This window comes from Oncorhynchus tshawytscha, linkage group LG28 (assembly GCF_018296145.1).
Source record: "Oncorhynchus tshawytscha isolate Ot180627B linkage group LG28, Otsh_v2.0, whole genome shotgun sequence".
NCBI classification, from domain to species: Eukaryota; Metazoa; Chordata; class Actinopteri; order Salmoniformes; family Salmonidae; genus Oncorhynchus; species Oncorhynchus tshawytscha.
In genome coordinates, this window is record NC_056456.1 from 41,721,480 (window position 1) to 41,738,169 (window position 16,690).

Consider the following 16,690-nt stretch of genomic DNA (forward strand, 5'->3'; position numbering starts at 1 on the left):
AGTGGTGTCCCTCACCTTGATGCCCTTCCTACAGAGTGGTGTCCCTTCCTACAGAGTGGTGTCCCTTCATACAGAGTGGTGTCCCTCACCCTGATGCCCTTCCTACAGAGTGGTGTCCCTCACCCTGATGCCCTTCCTACAGAGTGGTGTCCCTTCCTACAGAGTGGTGTCCCTTCATACAGAGTGGTGTCCCTTACCTTGATGCCCTTCCTACAGAGTGGTGTCCCTCACCCTGATGCCCTTCCTACAGAGTGGTGTCCCTTCCTACAGAGTGGTGTCCCTTCATACAGAGTGGTGTCCCTTCATACAGAGTGGTGTCCCTCACCTTGATGACCTTCCTACAGAGTGGTGTCCCTTCATACAGAGTGGTGTCCCTCACCTTGATGCCCTTCCTACAGAGTGGTGTCCCTTCACACAGAGTGGTGTCCCTCACCTTGATGCCCTTCCCACAGAGTGGTGTCCCTCACCTTGATGCCCTTCCCACAGAGTGTGTTGAGTGGTGTTTTATCTCTGGTGATATCAGAGCGTCCGTCAGTGAGCACTAGGACCACGCGGTTCTCCTGCTGCAGACGGTCAATCATGTTGGTCAGAGAGAACTGCAGAGCCTCCCCTGTATAGGTGGCCTCAGCCAGCCAGCGCAGGTCCCGCACCGCCCTACACAGAGACACACAGAGACACACAGACACACAGACAGACACACACAGAGACAGACACACACAGAGACAGACACACACACAGACAGAGTCACACACACACACACACACACACACACACACACACACACACACACACACACACACACACACACACACACACACACACACACACACACACACACACACACACACACACACACACACACACAGAGACAGGCAGACACACACAGAGACAGACACACACACAGACACACACACACAGACAGACACACAAAGACAGACACACACACAGACAGACAGAGTGACACACACACACACACACACACACACAGACAGACAGAGTGACACACACAGACACACACACAGACACACACACACAGACAGACACACACAGACAGACACACACACAGACAGACAGAGTGACACACACACACACACACACACACACACACACACACACACACACACACACACACACACACACAGACAGACAGAGTGACACACACACACACACACACACACACACACACACACACACACACACAGAGACAGGCACGTATGTTAAGTACTGAAGAGCCTTTCCTGTATAGTGGGCCTCAGCCAGCGCAGGTCCTGTACTGCCCTACACACAATGTACAGATGATTGTGTGTGTGTGTGTGTGTGTGTGTGTGTGTGTGTGTACTTACTGTTTGAGCTCAGTCAGTGTGTTAATGTTGGGGTCTCCCAGTCTGACAGCCTCCTGGGCTCCATCCCCACTGTACTGCACCACGCCTACCCTGGACTCATTAAAACCAAACTACACACACACACACACACACACACACACACACACACACACACACACACACACACACACACACACACACACACACACACACACACACACACACACACACACACACACACACACAGGATGGGACGTTAAACGTGTGTCCTGACTCTCTGTGGATACTAAAGCTCCCATGGAACATATCGTAAGAGTAGGTTAATCCTGGTGGCTTGGATACATTTCCAATCTGTCCCTCAAACCATCATGTTCATCAGGGTTAATAAAAACATTAAAATAAGGGTTAATAAAAATATTAAAATAAGGATTAAATAAAACATTAAAATAAGGGTTAATAAATATATTAAAATGAGGATTAAATAAAACATTAAAATAAGGGTTAATAAAAATATTAAAATAAGGATTAAATAAAACATTAAAATAAGGGTCAATGAAACATTAAAATAAGGGTTAATAAAAATGAACACACAATTATTGTATTCATGAGTGTTCATGTATTTGTGACCTTTGAAATACTGTATTTGAGTCTTTTTTGACTGTAATGTAATTTGTTGATTCAAATGCCTGTGCGTGTGTCACTCACACGAACTTGCTGGTCCTTAATAAGGCGGTCTATGACGGTGATGATGAAGTCTTTAGCTAGAGCGAAGTTAGTGGAGCCGATACTCTCAGAACTGTCCACGATGAAGGCCAGGTCCAGGGGCCCACACTTACACTCTACATCAGGACAGACAGACACATTAGACAGACAGACACATTAGATGACCAGGTCCAGGGGCCCACACTTACACTCTACATCAGGACAGACAGACAGGCAGGCAGGCAGACAGACAGGCACAGACAGACACAGACAGGCAGACAGACACAGACAGACAGACAGACAGACAGACAGACAGACAGACAGACAGACAGACAGACAGACAGGCAGACAGGCAGACAGACAGGCAGACAGACAGACAGACAGACAGACAGACAGACAGACAGACAGGCAGACAGACAGACAGACAGGTAGACAGACAGACAGGTAGACAGACAGACAGGCAGACAGACAGACAGACAGACAGACAGACAGACAGGCAGACAGACAGACAGGCAGACAGGCAGACAGACAGACAGGCAGACAGACAGACAGACAGGCAGACAGACAGACAGACAGGCAGACAGACAGGCAGACAGACAGACAGACAGACAGGCAGACAGACAGGCAGACAGACAGACAGGTAGACAGACAGACAGGTAGACAGACAGACAGGCAGACAGACAGACAGACAGACAGGCAGACAGACAGACAGGCAGACAGACAGACAGCAGACAGACAGACAGACAGGCAGACAGGCAGACAGACAGACAGACAGACAGACAGACAGACAGACAGACAGACAGACAGACAGACAGACAGACAGACAGACAGACAGACAGACAGACAGACAGACAGACAGACAGACAGACAGACAGACAGACAGACAGACAGACAGACAGACAGACAGACAGACAGACAGGCAGACAGACAGGCAGACAGACAGACAGACAGACAGACAGACAGACAGACAGACAGACAGACAGACAGACAGACAGACAGACAGACAGACAGACAGACAGACAGACAGTATTAGTGAATAGAAAGCGGTGATAAACTCAGAAGCCTCAGAAGCCAATGGGAAGAAGGGATGGACTTACCACAGCACGCTGTAGAAAAACAACAACACAATGGAAGTCACTCTAGTGTGTGTGTGTGTATGTGTGTGTGTGTGTGTGTCTGTGTGTGTGTGTGTGTGTGTGTCTGTGACTGTGTGTGTGTGTCAAATCAAATCAAATCATCAAATCAAATCAAATTTTATTTGTCACATACACATGGTTGTGTGTGTGTGTGTGTGTGACTGTGTTGTCTGTGTGTGTGTGTGTGTGTGTGTGTGTGTCTGTGTGTGTGTGTGTGTGTGTGTCTGTGACTGTGTGTGTGTGTGTGTGTGTGTGTGTCTGTGTGTGTGTGTGTGTGTGTGTGCGTGTGTGTGTGTGTGTGTGTCTGTGTCTGTGTCTGTGTGTGTGTGTGTGTGTGTGTGTGTGTGTGTGTGTGTGTGTGTGACTGTGTGTGTGTGTGTGTGTGTCTGTGACTGTGTGTGTGTGTGTGTGTGTATGTGTGTGTGTGTGTGTGTGTGTGTGTGTGTGTGGGAGGGAGGAGAACTTACAGCAAAGCTTCATGATGATATCCAGAATCTCACAATCCTGTTGATAACAGTAATGTTATATAAGTGGCATTAAACTAAACAGTAGAATATGAATGCCCTTCCATCAGTAGAATATCAAAACAGTAGATACAGGGCCTTCAGAAAGTATTCACACCCCTTGACTCTTTCCACATTACAGCCTTATTGTTTTAAAAAGGGGTCTGAATACTTTCAGAATGTATATAATCACAACTGGGTTCAATGTGGATTTGACTTTCTGTTTTTAGTTTATTTTTCCATTTGAGTATTTACAAATACAGAGCCCAAAACAATTCCTTGGATTTGAGTATTGGAATGGTTATTGGTAAAAACCAAATAGTCGACCAAATTGTATTAAAAATGTTCAAGTACTTCTTTCAAATCAAATTCTATTTTCCAATACCTGGGTAAAATGCATGGGAGTGTCTATTTCCAAAAGAAAAATGTTCAACTGCTTGTCTTTTCAAATAAAATATACTGTACCTGAATATGTGAAAGTCATTTAGATATTTGAACCCTGGTCTTGATATAACCACATAAGATACCAGAAATGTTTTACAGTGAGCAGTATTTAATCGCAAGTTAACACACAGTTTATAGCGTCTCCTCCTGTAACATTGACTCACATCAACTCCTGCAGGTCCGGGAGGCCCAACTGGTCCCTGTAGACAGAGACAGAGAGACAGAGAGACAGAGAGACAGAGAGACAGAGAGAGAGAGAGAGACAGAGAGAGACAGAGAGACAGAGAGACAGAGAGGGAGAGAGAGAGAGAGAGAGAGAGGAGAGAGGGGGGGAGGGAGAGAGAGAGAGAGACAGAGCGAGGGAGAGAGAGAGGGAGAGAAGGAGAGAGACAGAGAGAGAGAGACAGAGAAACAGACAGACAAAGAGACAAAGAGAGAGACAGAGAGAGAGAGAGAGGGAGAGAGATAAAGAGAGAGACAGAGAGAGAGAGATAAAGAGAGATAAAGAGAGAGACAGAGAGATAAAGAGAGAGAGAGAGAAGAGGAGTGAGCCATGCATCATTACCTTATAGGGACATAACTAATGTCAGATCTTATTTAGTCGCAGGAGGGACATCATCCTACAGCAGGAGGATTTGAATGAAAATTGAATATTTAGAATAGCCGACAGGAAGTGGTGTTTCTAGGCTCTGCAATGCAGTAACGTACCTACATTGTACATGAAATTGTTCCAGCACCCACCCCGTGGACCAGCTAGCAATTTATACCATTTATGCCAGTCTAATGGTGGTCCCAACAGCGCCCTAAAATAGGGGGGGGTTGGGTGTTGCATACAGCAGGCCTATCAAATGGCCTCTTTCAAGCCATAATGCTAGGAGAGAAGACGGATCAATGCTGTGTGCAAGAAGGAGATTTAATAGGCTAGTAGAGGAGCCCTACTGCAATAGATGAATGGGGCTAGTCTAGAAGCCCTACTGTAACAGATGAATGGGGCTAGTCTAGAAGCCCTACTGTAACAGATGAATGGGGCTAGTCTAGAAGCCCTACTGCAATAGATGAATGGGGCTAGTCTAGAAGCCCTACTGTAACAGATGAATGGGGCTAGTCTAGAAGCCCTACTGCAATAGATGAATGGGGCTAGTCTAGAAGCCCTACTGCAATAGATGAATGGGGCTAGTAGAGGAGCCCTACTGCAATAGATGAATGGGGCTAGTAGAGGAGCCCTACTGTAATAGATGAATGGGGCTAGTAGAGGAGCCCTACTGTAATAGATGAATGGGGCTAGTCTAGAAGCCCTACTGTAACAGATGAATGGGGCTAGTAGAGGAGCCCTACTGCAATAGATGAATGGGGCTAGTCTAGAAGCCCTACTGTAACAGATGAATGGGGCTAGTCTAGAAGCCCTACTGCAATACATGAATGGGGCTAGTCTAGAAGCCCTACTGTAACAGATGAATGGGGCTAGTAGAGGAGCCCGACTGTAATAGATGAATGGGGCTAGTAGAGGATCCCTACTGTAATAGATGAATGGGGCTAGTAGAGGAGCCCTACTGTAATAGATGAATGGGGCTAGTAGAGGAGCCCTACTGTAATAGATGAATGGGGCTAGTAGAGGAGCCCTACTGTAATAGATGAATGGGGCTAGTCTAGAAGCCCTACTGTAACAGATGAATGGGGCTAGTCTAGAAGCCCTACTGTAACAGATGAATGGGGCTAGTAGAGGAGCCCTACTGCAATAGATGAATGGGGCTAGTCTAGAAGCCCTACTGTAACAGATGAATGGGGCTAGTCTAGAAGCCCTACTGTAACAGATGAATGGGGCTAGTAGAGGAGCCCTACTGGAATAGATGAATGGGGCTAGTAGAGGATCCCTACCGTAATAGATGAATGGGGCTAGTAGAGGAGCCCTACTGTAATAGATGAATGGGGCTAGTAGAGGAGCCCTACTGTAATAGATGAATGGGGCTAGTAGAGGAGCCCTACTGTAATAGATGAGTGGGGCTAGTCTAGAAGCCCTACTGTAACAGATGAATGGGGCTAGTAGAGGAGCCCTACTGTAATAGATGAATGGGGCTAGTAGAGGAGCCCTACTGTAATAGATGAATGGGGCTAGTAGAGGATCCCTACTGTAATAGATGAATGGGGCTAGTAGAGGAGCCCTACTGTAATAGATAAATCGGGCTAGTAGAGGAGCCCTACTGTAATAGATGAATGGGGCTAGTAGAGGATCCCTACTGTAATAGATGAATGGGGCTAGTCTAGAAGCCCTACTGTAACAGATGAATGGGGCTAGTAGAGGAGCCCTACTGTAATAGATGAATGGGGCTAGTAGAGGATCCCTACTGTAATAGATGAATGGGGCTAGTAGAGGAGCCCTACTGTAATAGATGAATGGGGCTAGTAGAGGAGCCGAGGAGCCCTACTGTAATAGATGAATGGGGCTAGTAGAGGAGCCCTACTGTAATAGATAAATCGGGCTAGTAGAGGAGCCCTACTGTAATAGATGAATGGGGCTAGTAGAGGATCCCTACTGTAATAGATGAATGGGGCTAGTCTAGAAGCCCTACTGTAATAGATGAATGTGGCTAGTAGAGGAGCCCTACTGTAATAGATGAATGGGGCTAGTAGAGGAGCCCTACTGTAATAGATGAATGGGGCTAGTAGAGGATCCCTACTGTAATAGATGAATGGGGCTAGTAGAGGAGCCCGACTGTAATAGATGAATGGGGCTAGTAGAGGAGCCCTACTGTAATAGATGAATGTGGCTAGTAGAGGATCCCTACTGTAATAGATGAATGGGGCTAGTAGAGGAGCCCTACTGTAATAGATGAATGGGGCTAGTAGAGGAGCTCTACTGTAATAGATGAATGGGGCGAGTTAGTGCAGTAGCCCTACTGTAATAGATGAGTGGGGCTAGTAGAGGAGCCCTACTGTAATAGATGAATGGGGCTAGCTGGTGCAGTAGCCCTACTGTAATATATGAATGGGGCTAGTAGAGGAGCCCTACTGTAATAGATGAATGGGGCGAGTTAGTGTAGAAGCCTTACTGTAATAGATGAAAGGGGCTAGTTAGTGTAGTAGCCCTACTGTAATAGATGAATGGGGAAAGTTAGTGTAGTAGCCTTACTGTAATAAATGAATGGGGCTAGTTAGTGTAGGAGCCCTACTGTAATAGATGAATGGGGCTAGTTAGTGTAGAAGCCCTACTGTAATAGATGAATGGGGCTAGTTAGTGTAGAAGCCCTACTGTAATAGATGAAAGGGGCTAGTTAGTGTAGTAGCCCTACTGTAATAGATGAATGGGGCTAGTTAGTGTAGGAGCTCTACTGTAATAGATGAAAGGGGCTAGTTAGTGTAGGTGCCCTACTGTAATAGATGAATGGGGCTAGTTAGTGTAGTAGCCCTACTGTAGTAGATGAATGGGGCTAGTTAGTGTAGTAGCCCTACTGTAGTAGATGAAAGGGGCTAGTTAGTGTATAAGCCCTACTGTAATAGATGAATAGGGCTAGTTAGTGTAGAAGCCCTACTGTAATAGATGAATGGGGCTAGTAGAGGAGCCCTATTGTAATAGATGAATGGGGCTAGTAGAGAAGCCCTACTGTAATAGATGAATGGGGCTAGTTGAGGAGCCCTACTGTAATAGATGAATGGGGCTAGTAGAGGAGCCCTACTGTAATAGATGAATGGGGCTAGTTAGTGTAGAAGCCCTACTGTAAGAGATGAAAGGGGCTAGTTAGTGTAGTAGCCCTACTGTAATAGATGAATGGGGCAAGTTAGTGTACTAGCCTCACTGTAATAAATGAATGGGGCTAGTTAGTGTAGGAGCCCTACTGTAATAGATGAATGGGGCTAGTTATTGTAGGAGCCCTACTGTAATAGATGAATGGGGCTAGTTAGTGTCAAAGCCCTACTGTAAAAGATGAATGGGGCTAGTTAGTGTAGGAGCCCTACTGTAAAATATTAATGGGGCTAGTTAGTGTAGAAGCCCTACTGTAAAAGATGAATGGGGCTAGTTAGTGTAGAAGCCCTACTGTAATAGATGAAAGGGGCTAGTTAGTGTGGTAACGCTACTGTAGTAGATGAATGAGGCTAGTAGAGGAGCCCTACTGTAATAGATGAATGGGGCTAGTAGAGGAGCCCTACTGTAATAGATGAATGGGGCTAGTTAGTGCAGTAGCCCTACTGTAATAGATGAATGGGGCTAGTAGAGAAGCCCTACTGTAATAGATGAATGGGGCTAGTAGAGGAGCCCTACTGTAGTAGATGAATGGGGCTAGTAGAGGAGCCCTACTGTAATAGATGAATGGGGCTAGTAGAGGAGCTCTACTGTAATAGATGAATGGGGCGAGTTAGTGCAGTAGCCCTACTGTAATAGATGAGTGGGGCTAGTAGAGGAGCCCTACTGTAATAGATGAATGGGGCTAGCTGGTGCAGTAGCCCTACTGTAATATATGAATGGGGCTAGTAGAGGAGCCCTACTGTAATAGATGAATGGGGCGAGTTAGTGTAGAAGCCTTACTGTAATAGATGAAAGGGGCTAGTTAGTGTAGTAGCCCTACTGTAATAGATGAATGGGGAAAGTTAGTGTAGTAGCCTTACTGTAATAAATGAATGGGGCTAGTTAGTGTAGGAGCCCTACTGTAATAGATGAATAGGGCTAGTTAGTGTAGAAGCCCTACTGTAATAGATGAATGGGGCTAGTTAGTGTAGAAGCCCTACTGTAATAGATGAAAGGGGCTAGTTAGTGTAGTAGCCCTACTGTAATAGATGAATGGGGCTAGTTAGTGTAGGAGCCCTACTGTAATAGATGAATGGGGCTAGTTAGTGTAGGAGCTCTACTGTAATAGATGAAAGGGGCTAGTTAGTGTAGGTGCCCTACTGTAATAGATGAATGGGGCTAGTTAGTGTAGTAGCCCTACTGTAGTAGATGAATGGGGCTAGTTAGTGTAGTAGCCCTACTGTAGTAGATGAAAGGGGCTAGTTAGTGTATAAGCCCTACTGTAATAGATGAATAGGGCTAGTTAGTGTAGAAGCCCTACTGTAATAGATGAATGGGGCTAGTAGAGAAGCCCTACTGTAATAGATGAATGGGGCTAGTTGAGGAGCCCTACTGTAATAGATGAATGGGGCTAGTAGAGGAGCCCTACTGTAATAGATGAATGGGGCTAGTTAGTGTAGAAGCCCTACTGTAAGAGATGAAAGGGACTAGTTAGTGTAGTAGCCCTACTGTAATAGATGAATGGGGCAAGTTAGTGTACTAGCCTCACTGTAATAAATGAATGGGGCTAGTTAGTGTAGGAGCCCTACTGTAATAGATGAATGGGGCTAGTTAGTGTAGGAGCCCTACTGTAATAGATGAATGGGGCTAGTTAGTGTCAAAGCCCTACTGTAAAAGATGAATGGGGCTAGTTAGTGTAGAAGCCCTACTGTAAAATATTAATGGGGCTAGTTAGTGTAGAAGCCCTACTGTAAAAGATGAATGGGGCTAGTTAGTGTAGAAGCCCTACTGTAATAGATGAAAGGGGCTAGTTAGTGTGGTAACCCTACTGTAGTAGATGAATGAGGCTAGTATAGGAGCCCTACTGTAATAGATGAATGGGGCTAGTAGAGGAGCCCTACTGTAATAGATGAATGGGGCTAGTTAGTGCAGTAGCCCTACTGTAATAGATGAATGGGGCTAGTAGAGAAGCCCTACTGTAATAGATGAATGGGGCTAGTAGAGGAGCCCTACTGTAGTAGATGAATGGGGCTAGTAGAAGAGCCCTACTGCAATAGATAAATGGGGCTAGTAGAGGAGCCCTACTATAATAGATAAATCGGGCTAGTAGAGGAGCCCTACTGTAATAGATGAATGGGGCTAGTAGAGGATCCCTACTGTAATAGATGAATGGGGCTAGTCTAGAAGCCCTACTGTAACAGATGAATGGGGCTAGTAGAGGAGCCCTACTGTAATAGATGAATGGGGCAAGTAGAGGATCCCTACTGTAATAGATGAATGGGGCTAGTAGAGGAGCCCTACTGTAATAGATGAATGGGGCTAGTAGAGGAGCCCTACTGTAATAGATGAATGGGGCTAGTAGAGGAGCCCTACTGTAATAGATAAATCGGGCTAGTAGAGGAGCCCTACTGTAATAGATGAATGGGGCTAGTAGAGGATCCCTACTGTAATAGATGAATGGGGCTAGTCTAGAAGCCCTACTGTAACAGATGAATGGGGCTAGTAGAGGAGCCCTACTGTAATAGATGAATGGGGCTAGTAGAGGATCCCTACTGTAATAGATGAATGGGGCTAGTAGAGGAGCCCTACTGTAATAGATGAATGGGGCTAGTAGAGGAGCCCTACTGTAATAGATGAATGGGGCTAGTAGAGGAGCCCTACTGTAATAGATGAATGGGGCTAGTAGAGGAGCCCTACTGTAATAGATGAATGGGGCTAGTAGAGGATCCCTACTGTAATAGATGAATGGGGCTAGTTAGTGCAGTAGCCCTACTGTGATAGATGAGTGGGGCTAGTAGAGGAGCCCTACTGTAATAGATGAATGGGGCTAGTTAGTGCAGTAGCCCTACTGTAATATATGAATGGGGCTAGTAGAGGAGCCCTACTGTAATAGATGAATGGGGCGAGTTAGTGTAGAAGCCCTACTGTAATAGATGAAAGGGGCTAGTTAGTGTAGTAGCCCTACTGTAATAGATGAATGGGGAAAGTTAGTGTAGTAGCCTTACTGTAATAAATGAATGGGGCTAGTTAGTGTAGGAGCCCTACTGTAATAGATGAATGGGGCTAGTTAGTGTAGAAGCCCTACTGTAATAGATGAATGGGGCTAGTTAGTGTGGAAGCCCTACTGTAATAGATGAAAGGGGCTAGTTAGTGTAGTAGCCTACTGTAATAGATGAATGGGGCTAGTTAGTGTAGGAGCCCTACTGTAATAGATGAATGGGGCTAGTTAGTGTAGGAGCCCTACTGTAGTAGATGAAAGGGGCTAGTTAGTGTATAAGCCCTACTGTAATAGATGAATAGGGCTAGTTAGTGTAGAAGCCCTACTGTAATAGATGAATGGGGCTAGTAGAGGAGCCTTATTGTAATAGATGGATGGGGCTAGTAGAGAAGCCCTACTGTAATAGATGAATGGGGCTAGTAGAGGAGCCCTACTGTAATAGATGAATGGGGCTAGTAGAGGAGCCCTACTGTAATAGATGAATGGGGCTAGTTAGTGTAGAAGCCCTACTGTAATAGATGAAAGGGGCTAGTTAGTGTAGTAGCCCTACTGTAATAGATGAATGGGGCAAGTTAGTGTAGTAGCCTCACTGTAATAAATTAATGGGGCTAGTTAGTGTAGGAGCCCTACTGTAATAGATGAATGGGGCTAGTTAGTGTAGGAGCCCTACTGTAATAGATGAATGGGGCTAGTTAGTGTCAAAGCCCTACTGTAAAAGATGAATGGGGCTAGTTAGTGTGGAAGCCCTACTGTAAAATATTAATGGGGCTAGTTAGTGTAGAAGCCCTTCTGTCAAAGATGAATGGGGCTAGTTAGTGTAGAAGCCCTACTGTAATAGATGAAAGGGGCTAGTTAGTGTGGTAACCCTACTGTAGTAGATGAATGAGGCTAGTAGAGGAGCCCTACTGTAATAGAAGAATGGGGCTAGTTAGTGCAGTAGCCCTACTGTAATAGATGAATGGGGCTAGTAGAGAAGCCCTACTGTAATCGATGAATGGGGCTAGTAGAGGAGCCCTACTGTAATAGATGAATGGGGCTAGTAGAAGAGCCCTACTGCAATAGATAAATGGGGCTAGTAGAGGAGCCCTACTGTAATAAATGAACGGGGCTAGTAGAGAAGCCTTACTGTAATAGATGAATGGGGATAGTAGAGGAGCCCTACTGTAATAGATGAATGGGGCTAGTTAGTGTAGGAGCCCTACTGTAATAAATGAAAGGGGCTAGTAGAGAAGCCTTACTGTAATAGATGAATGGGGATAGTAGAGGAGCCCTACTGTAATAGATGAATGGGGCTAGTTAGTGTAGGAGCCCTACTGTAATAGATGAATGGGGCTAGTAGAGGATCCCTACTGTAATAGATGAATGGGGCTAGTAGAGGAGCCCTACTGTAATAGATGAATGGGGCTAGTAGAGGAGCCCTACTGTAATAGATGAATGGGGCTAGTAGAGGATCCCTACTGTAATAGATGAATGGGGCTAGTTAGTGCAGTAGCCCTACTGTGATAGATGAGTGGGGCTAGTAGAGGAGCCCTACTGTAATAGATGAATGGGCCTAGTTAGTGCAGTAGCCCTACTGTAATATATGAATGGGGCTAGTAGAGGAGCCCTACTGTAATAGATGAATGGGGCGAGTTAGTGTAGAAGCCCTACTGTAATAGATGAAAGGGGCTAGTTAGTGTAGTAGCCCTACTGTAATAGATGAATGGGGAAAGTTAGTGTAGTAGCCTTACTGTAATAAATGAATGGGGCTAGTTAGTGTAGGAGCCCTACTGTAATAGATGAATGGGGCTAGTTAGTGTAGAAGCCCTACTGTAATAGATGAATGGGGCTAGTTAGTGTGGAAGCCCTACTGTAATAGATGAAAGGGGCTAGTTAGTGTAGTAGCCTACTGTAATAGATGAATGGGGCTAGTTAGTGTAGGAGCCCTACTGTAATAGATGAATGGGGCTAGTTAGTGTAGGAGCCCTACTGTAGTAGATGAAAGGGGCTAGTTAGTGTATAAGCCCTACTGTAATAGATGAATAGGGCTAGTTAGTGTAGAAGCCCTACTGTAATAGATGAATGGGGCTAGTAGAGGAGCCTTATTGTAATAGATGGATGGGGCTAGTAGAGAAGCCCTACTGTAATAGATGAATGGGGCTAGTAGAGGAGCCCTACTGTAATAGATGAATGGGGCTAGTAGAGGAGCCCTACTGTAATAGATGAATGGGGCTAGTTAGTGTAGAAGCCCTACTGTAATAGATGAAAGGGGCTAGTTAGTGTAGTAGCCCTACTGTAATAGATGAATGGGGCAAGTTAGTGTAGTAGCCTCACTGTAATAAATTAATGGGGCTAGTTAGTGTAGGAGCCCTACTGTAATAGATGAATGGGGCTAGTTAGTGTAGGAGCCCTACTGTAATAGATGAATGGGGCTAGTTAGTGTCAAAGCCCTACTGTAAAAGATGAATGGGGCTAGTTAGTGTGGAAGCCCTACTGTAAAATATTAATGGGGCTAGTTAGTGTAGAAGCCCTTCTGTCAAAGATGAATGGGGCTAGTTAGTGTAGAAGCCCTACTGTAATAGATGAAAGGGGCTAGTTAGTGTGGTAACCCTACTGTAGTAGATGAATGAGGCTAGTAGAGGAGCCCTACTGTAATAGATGAATGGGGCTAGTTAGTGCAGTAGCCCTACTGTAATAGATGAATGGGGCTAGTAGAGAAGCCCTACTGTAATCGATGAATGGGGCTAGTAGAGGAGCCCTACTGTAATAGATGAATGGGGCTAGTAGAGGAGCCCTACTGTAGTAGATGAATGGGGCTAGTAGAAGAGCCCTACTGCAATAGATAAATGGGGCTAGTAGAGGAGCCCTACTGTAATAAATGAACGGGGCTAGTAGAGAAGCCTTACTGTAATAGATGAATGGGGATAGTAGAGGAGCCCTACTGTAATAGATGAATGGGGCTAGTTAGTGTAGGAGCCCTACTGTAATATATGAATGGGGCTAGTAGAGGAGCCCTACTGTAATAGATGAATGGGTCTAGTTAGTGTAGAAGCCCTACTGTAGTAGATGAAAGGGGCTAGTTGGTGTAGAAGCCCTACTGTAATAGATGAATTGGGCTAGTAGAGAAGCCTTACTGTAATAGATGAATGGTGCTAGTTAGTGTAGTGCCACTACTGTAATAGATGAATGGGGCTAGTTAGTGTAGTGCCACTACTGTAATAGATGAATGGGGCTAGATAGTGTAGGAGCCCTACTGTAATAGATGAAAGGGGCTAGTTAGTGTAGAAGCCCTACTGTAGTAGATGAAAGGGGCTAGTTAGTGTAGTGGCACTACTGTAATAGATGAATGGGGCTAGTTAGTGTAGGAGCCCTACTGTAATAGATGAAAGGGGCTAGTTAGTGTAGAAGCCCTACTGTAATAGATGAATGGGGCTAGTAGAGGAGCCCTACTGTAATAGATATATAGGGCTAGTAGAGGAGCCCTACTGTTTCATTTTATAAATTTTTTATTTATCCGTTATTTTACCAGGTAAGTTGACTGAGAACATGTTCTCATTTGCAGCAACGACCTGGGGAATAGTTACAGGGGAGAGGAGGGGGATGAATGAGCCAATTGTAAACTGGGGATTATTAGGTGACCATGATGGTTTGAGGGCCAAATTGGGAATTTAGCCAGGACACCGGGGTTAACACCCCTACTCTTACAATAAGTGCCATGGGATCTTTTAATGACCTCAGTAATAGATGAATGGGGCTAGTAGAGAAGCCTTACTGTAATAGATTAATGGGGCTAGTTAGTGTAGTAGCCCTACTGTAATAGATGAATGGGGCTAGTAGAGGAGCCCTACTGTAATAGATGAAAGGGGCTAGTTAGTGTAGTGGCACTACTGTAATAACATAACAGATGTTCTTTGAAAAGCACAGCTTCCACCGGGCAGAACGACAGATGAAAAGATTTAAGAAAACATGGAATTCAACTGTCCCTCTGCTTCAACAACAGGGTCTTTCAATAGTTCTACGTCTCTCTCTGCTTCAGGGTCTTTCAATAGTTCTACGTCTCTCTCTGCTTCAGGGTCTTTCAATAGTTCTACGTCTCTCTGCTTCAGGGTCTTTCAATAGTTCTACATCTCTCTCTGCTTCAGGGTCTTTCAATAGTTCTACGTCTCTCTCTTTTCCTCCTTCCATTGCCCTCACTCCCATCTGTTTGTTTCAAGCAGAGAATATTCAATTTACGAGCATTTTTTTCTTGACGAAGAGGACACAACCACACGCACAAGCACGCACACAAGCACGCACACAGCAGTTAATTGTAGGCTGAGTGTAGCACACTTCCCACAAACATATAACTCAAACTGTTTATCCTATAAATATGCAGCCTAGCCACTAGCCAGGGAAAAACAGAGGGGGAGAGACTGCAACCCCTCTCTCTCACACCATCTCTCCGTCTCTCTTTAAATAATAATAAGTTGATTTTATAACAAAGAAAGAAATCTCCAAGTGCTACATTGAGTGCATCTCTCTGTCTCTCTGTCTCTCTGTCTCTGTTTCTCTCTTGTCTATCTGTCTCTCTTTCTCTGTCTCTCTGTCTCTCTGTCTCTGTTTCTCTCTGTCTATCTGTCTCTCTTTCTCTGTCTCTCTCTTGTCTATCTGTCTCTCTGTCTCTCTGTCTCTCTGTCTCTGTTTCTCTCTTGTCTATCTGTCTCTCTTTCTCTGTCTCGCTGTCTCACTGTCTGTCTGCCTCTCTCTCTCCATCCATCCATCTATAGAAGAGGGTGGGCCAGCCCTAGGAGCCTGGTTCCTGTCTGGGTTTCTTCCAATAGGTTCCTTCCATCTAGACAGTTTCTCCTAGTCACTGTGCTTCTGCCGCTGCATTGCTTGCTCTATGGGGTTCAAGGCTGGGAATCTGTAAAGCTCTATGGGGTTCAAGGCTGGGAATCTGTAAAGCTCTCTGGGGTTCAAGGCTGGGAATCTGTAAAGCTCTATGGGGTTCAAGGCTGGGAATCTGTAAAGCTCTCTGGGGTTCAAGGCTGGGAATCTGTAAAGCTCTATGGGGTTCAAGGCTGGGAATCTGTAAAGCTCTATGGGGTTCAAGGCTGGGAATCTGTAAAGCTCTATGGGGTTCAAGGCTGGGAATCTGTAAAGCTCTATGGGGTTCAAGGCTGGGAATCTGTAAAGCTCTATGGGGTTCAAGGCTGGGAATCTGTAAAGCTCTATGGGGTTCAAGGCTGGGATTCTGTAAAGCTCTATGGGGTTCAAGGCTGGGAATCTGTAAAGCTCTATGGGGTTCAAGGCTGGGAATCTGTAAAGTTCTATGGGGTTCAAGGCTGGGAATCTGTAAAGCACTTTGTGACAACTGCTGATGTAAAAAGGGCTTTATAAAATACATGTAATTGATCTCTCTGTCTTACCGGGTTTCCTTCAGGTCCTCGGTGACCTTTGGCTCCTTTGTTCCCTGGGAGACCTGGGGAGTCGTTCTGCAGAGGAGAGACAGGTAGAGACTTAGTAACACACAATACAGGTAGTGAAACTTTGACAAAGTGTCGTGAGACAGACAACTGATGAGTAACCTATATTATTATCTCTGGGGTCAAAGTTCACTCAAAACAGGTGGACTATACTGTCTACTGCCTGTCTACTGTCTACTGTCTACTGCCTGACTACTGATTACTGTCTACTACCTGACTAGTGACTACTGTCTACTGACTACTGTCTACTGACTACTGCCTGACTAGTGACTACTGTCTACTGCCTGACTAGTGACTACTGTCTACTGACTACTGTCTACTGCGTGTCTACTGTCTACTGCCTGACTAGTGACTACTGTCTACTGTCTACTGTATACTGTCTACTGCCTGACTAGTGACTACTGTCTACTGTCTGACTAGTGA

General features: G+C 45.3%; 1 protein-coding gene across 1 annotated transcript in view; it reads right to left on the reverse strand.

Annotated features, from left to right (window-relative positions):
• Positions 1 to 16,690, reverse strand: part of col6a1 (collagen, type VI, alpha 1) — a 65,570-nt gene that overhangs the window by 5,412 nt on the left and 43,468 nt on the right. The window contains exons 24-30 of the mRNA XM_042308391.1: positions 16,211 to 16,276; positions 4,272 to 4,307; positions 3,628 to 3,664; positions 3,122 to 3,130; positions 2,028 to 2,161; positions 1,344 to 1,453; positions 468 to 654 (exon numbers count right to left, since the gene is read on the reverse strand). Coding sequence (XP_042164325.1) covers positions 468 to 654; positions 1,344 to 1,453; positions 2,028 to 2,161; positions 3,122 to 3,130; positions 3,628 to 3,664; positions 4,272 to 4,307; positions 16,211 to 16,276 — 579 coding nt within the window. The remainder of the gene's footprint in view (positions 1 to 467; positions 655 to 1,343; positions 1,454 to 2,027; positions 2,162 to 3,121; positions 3,131 to 3,627; positions 3,665 to 4,271; positions 4,308 to 16,210; positions 16,277 to 16,690) is intronic.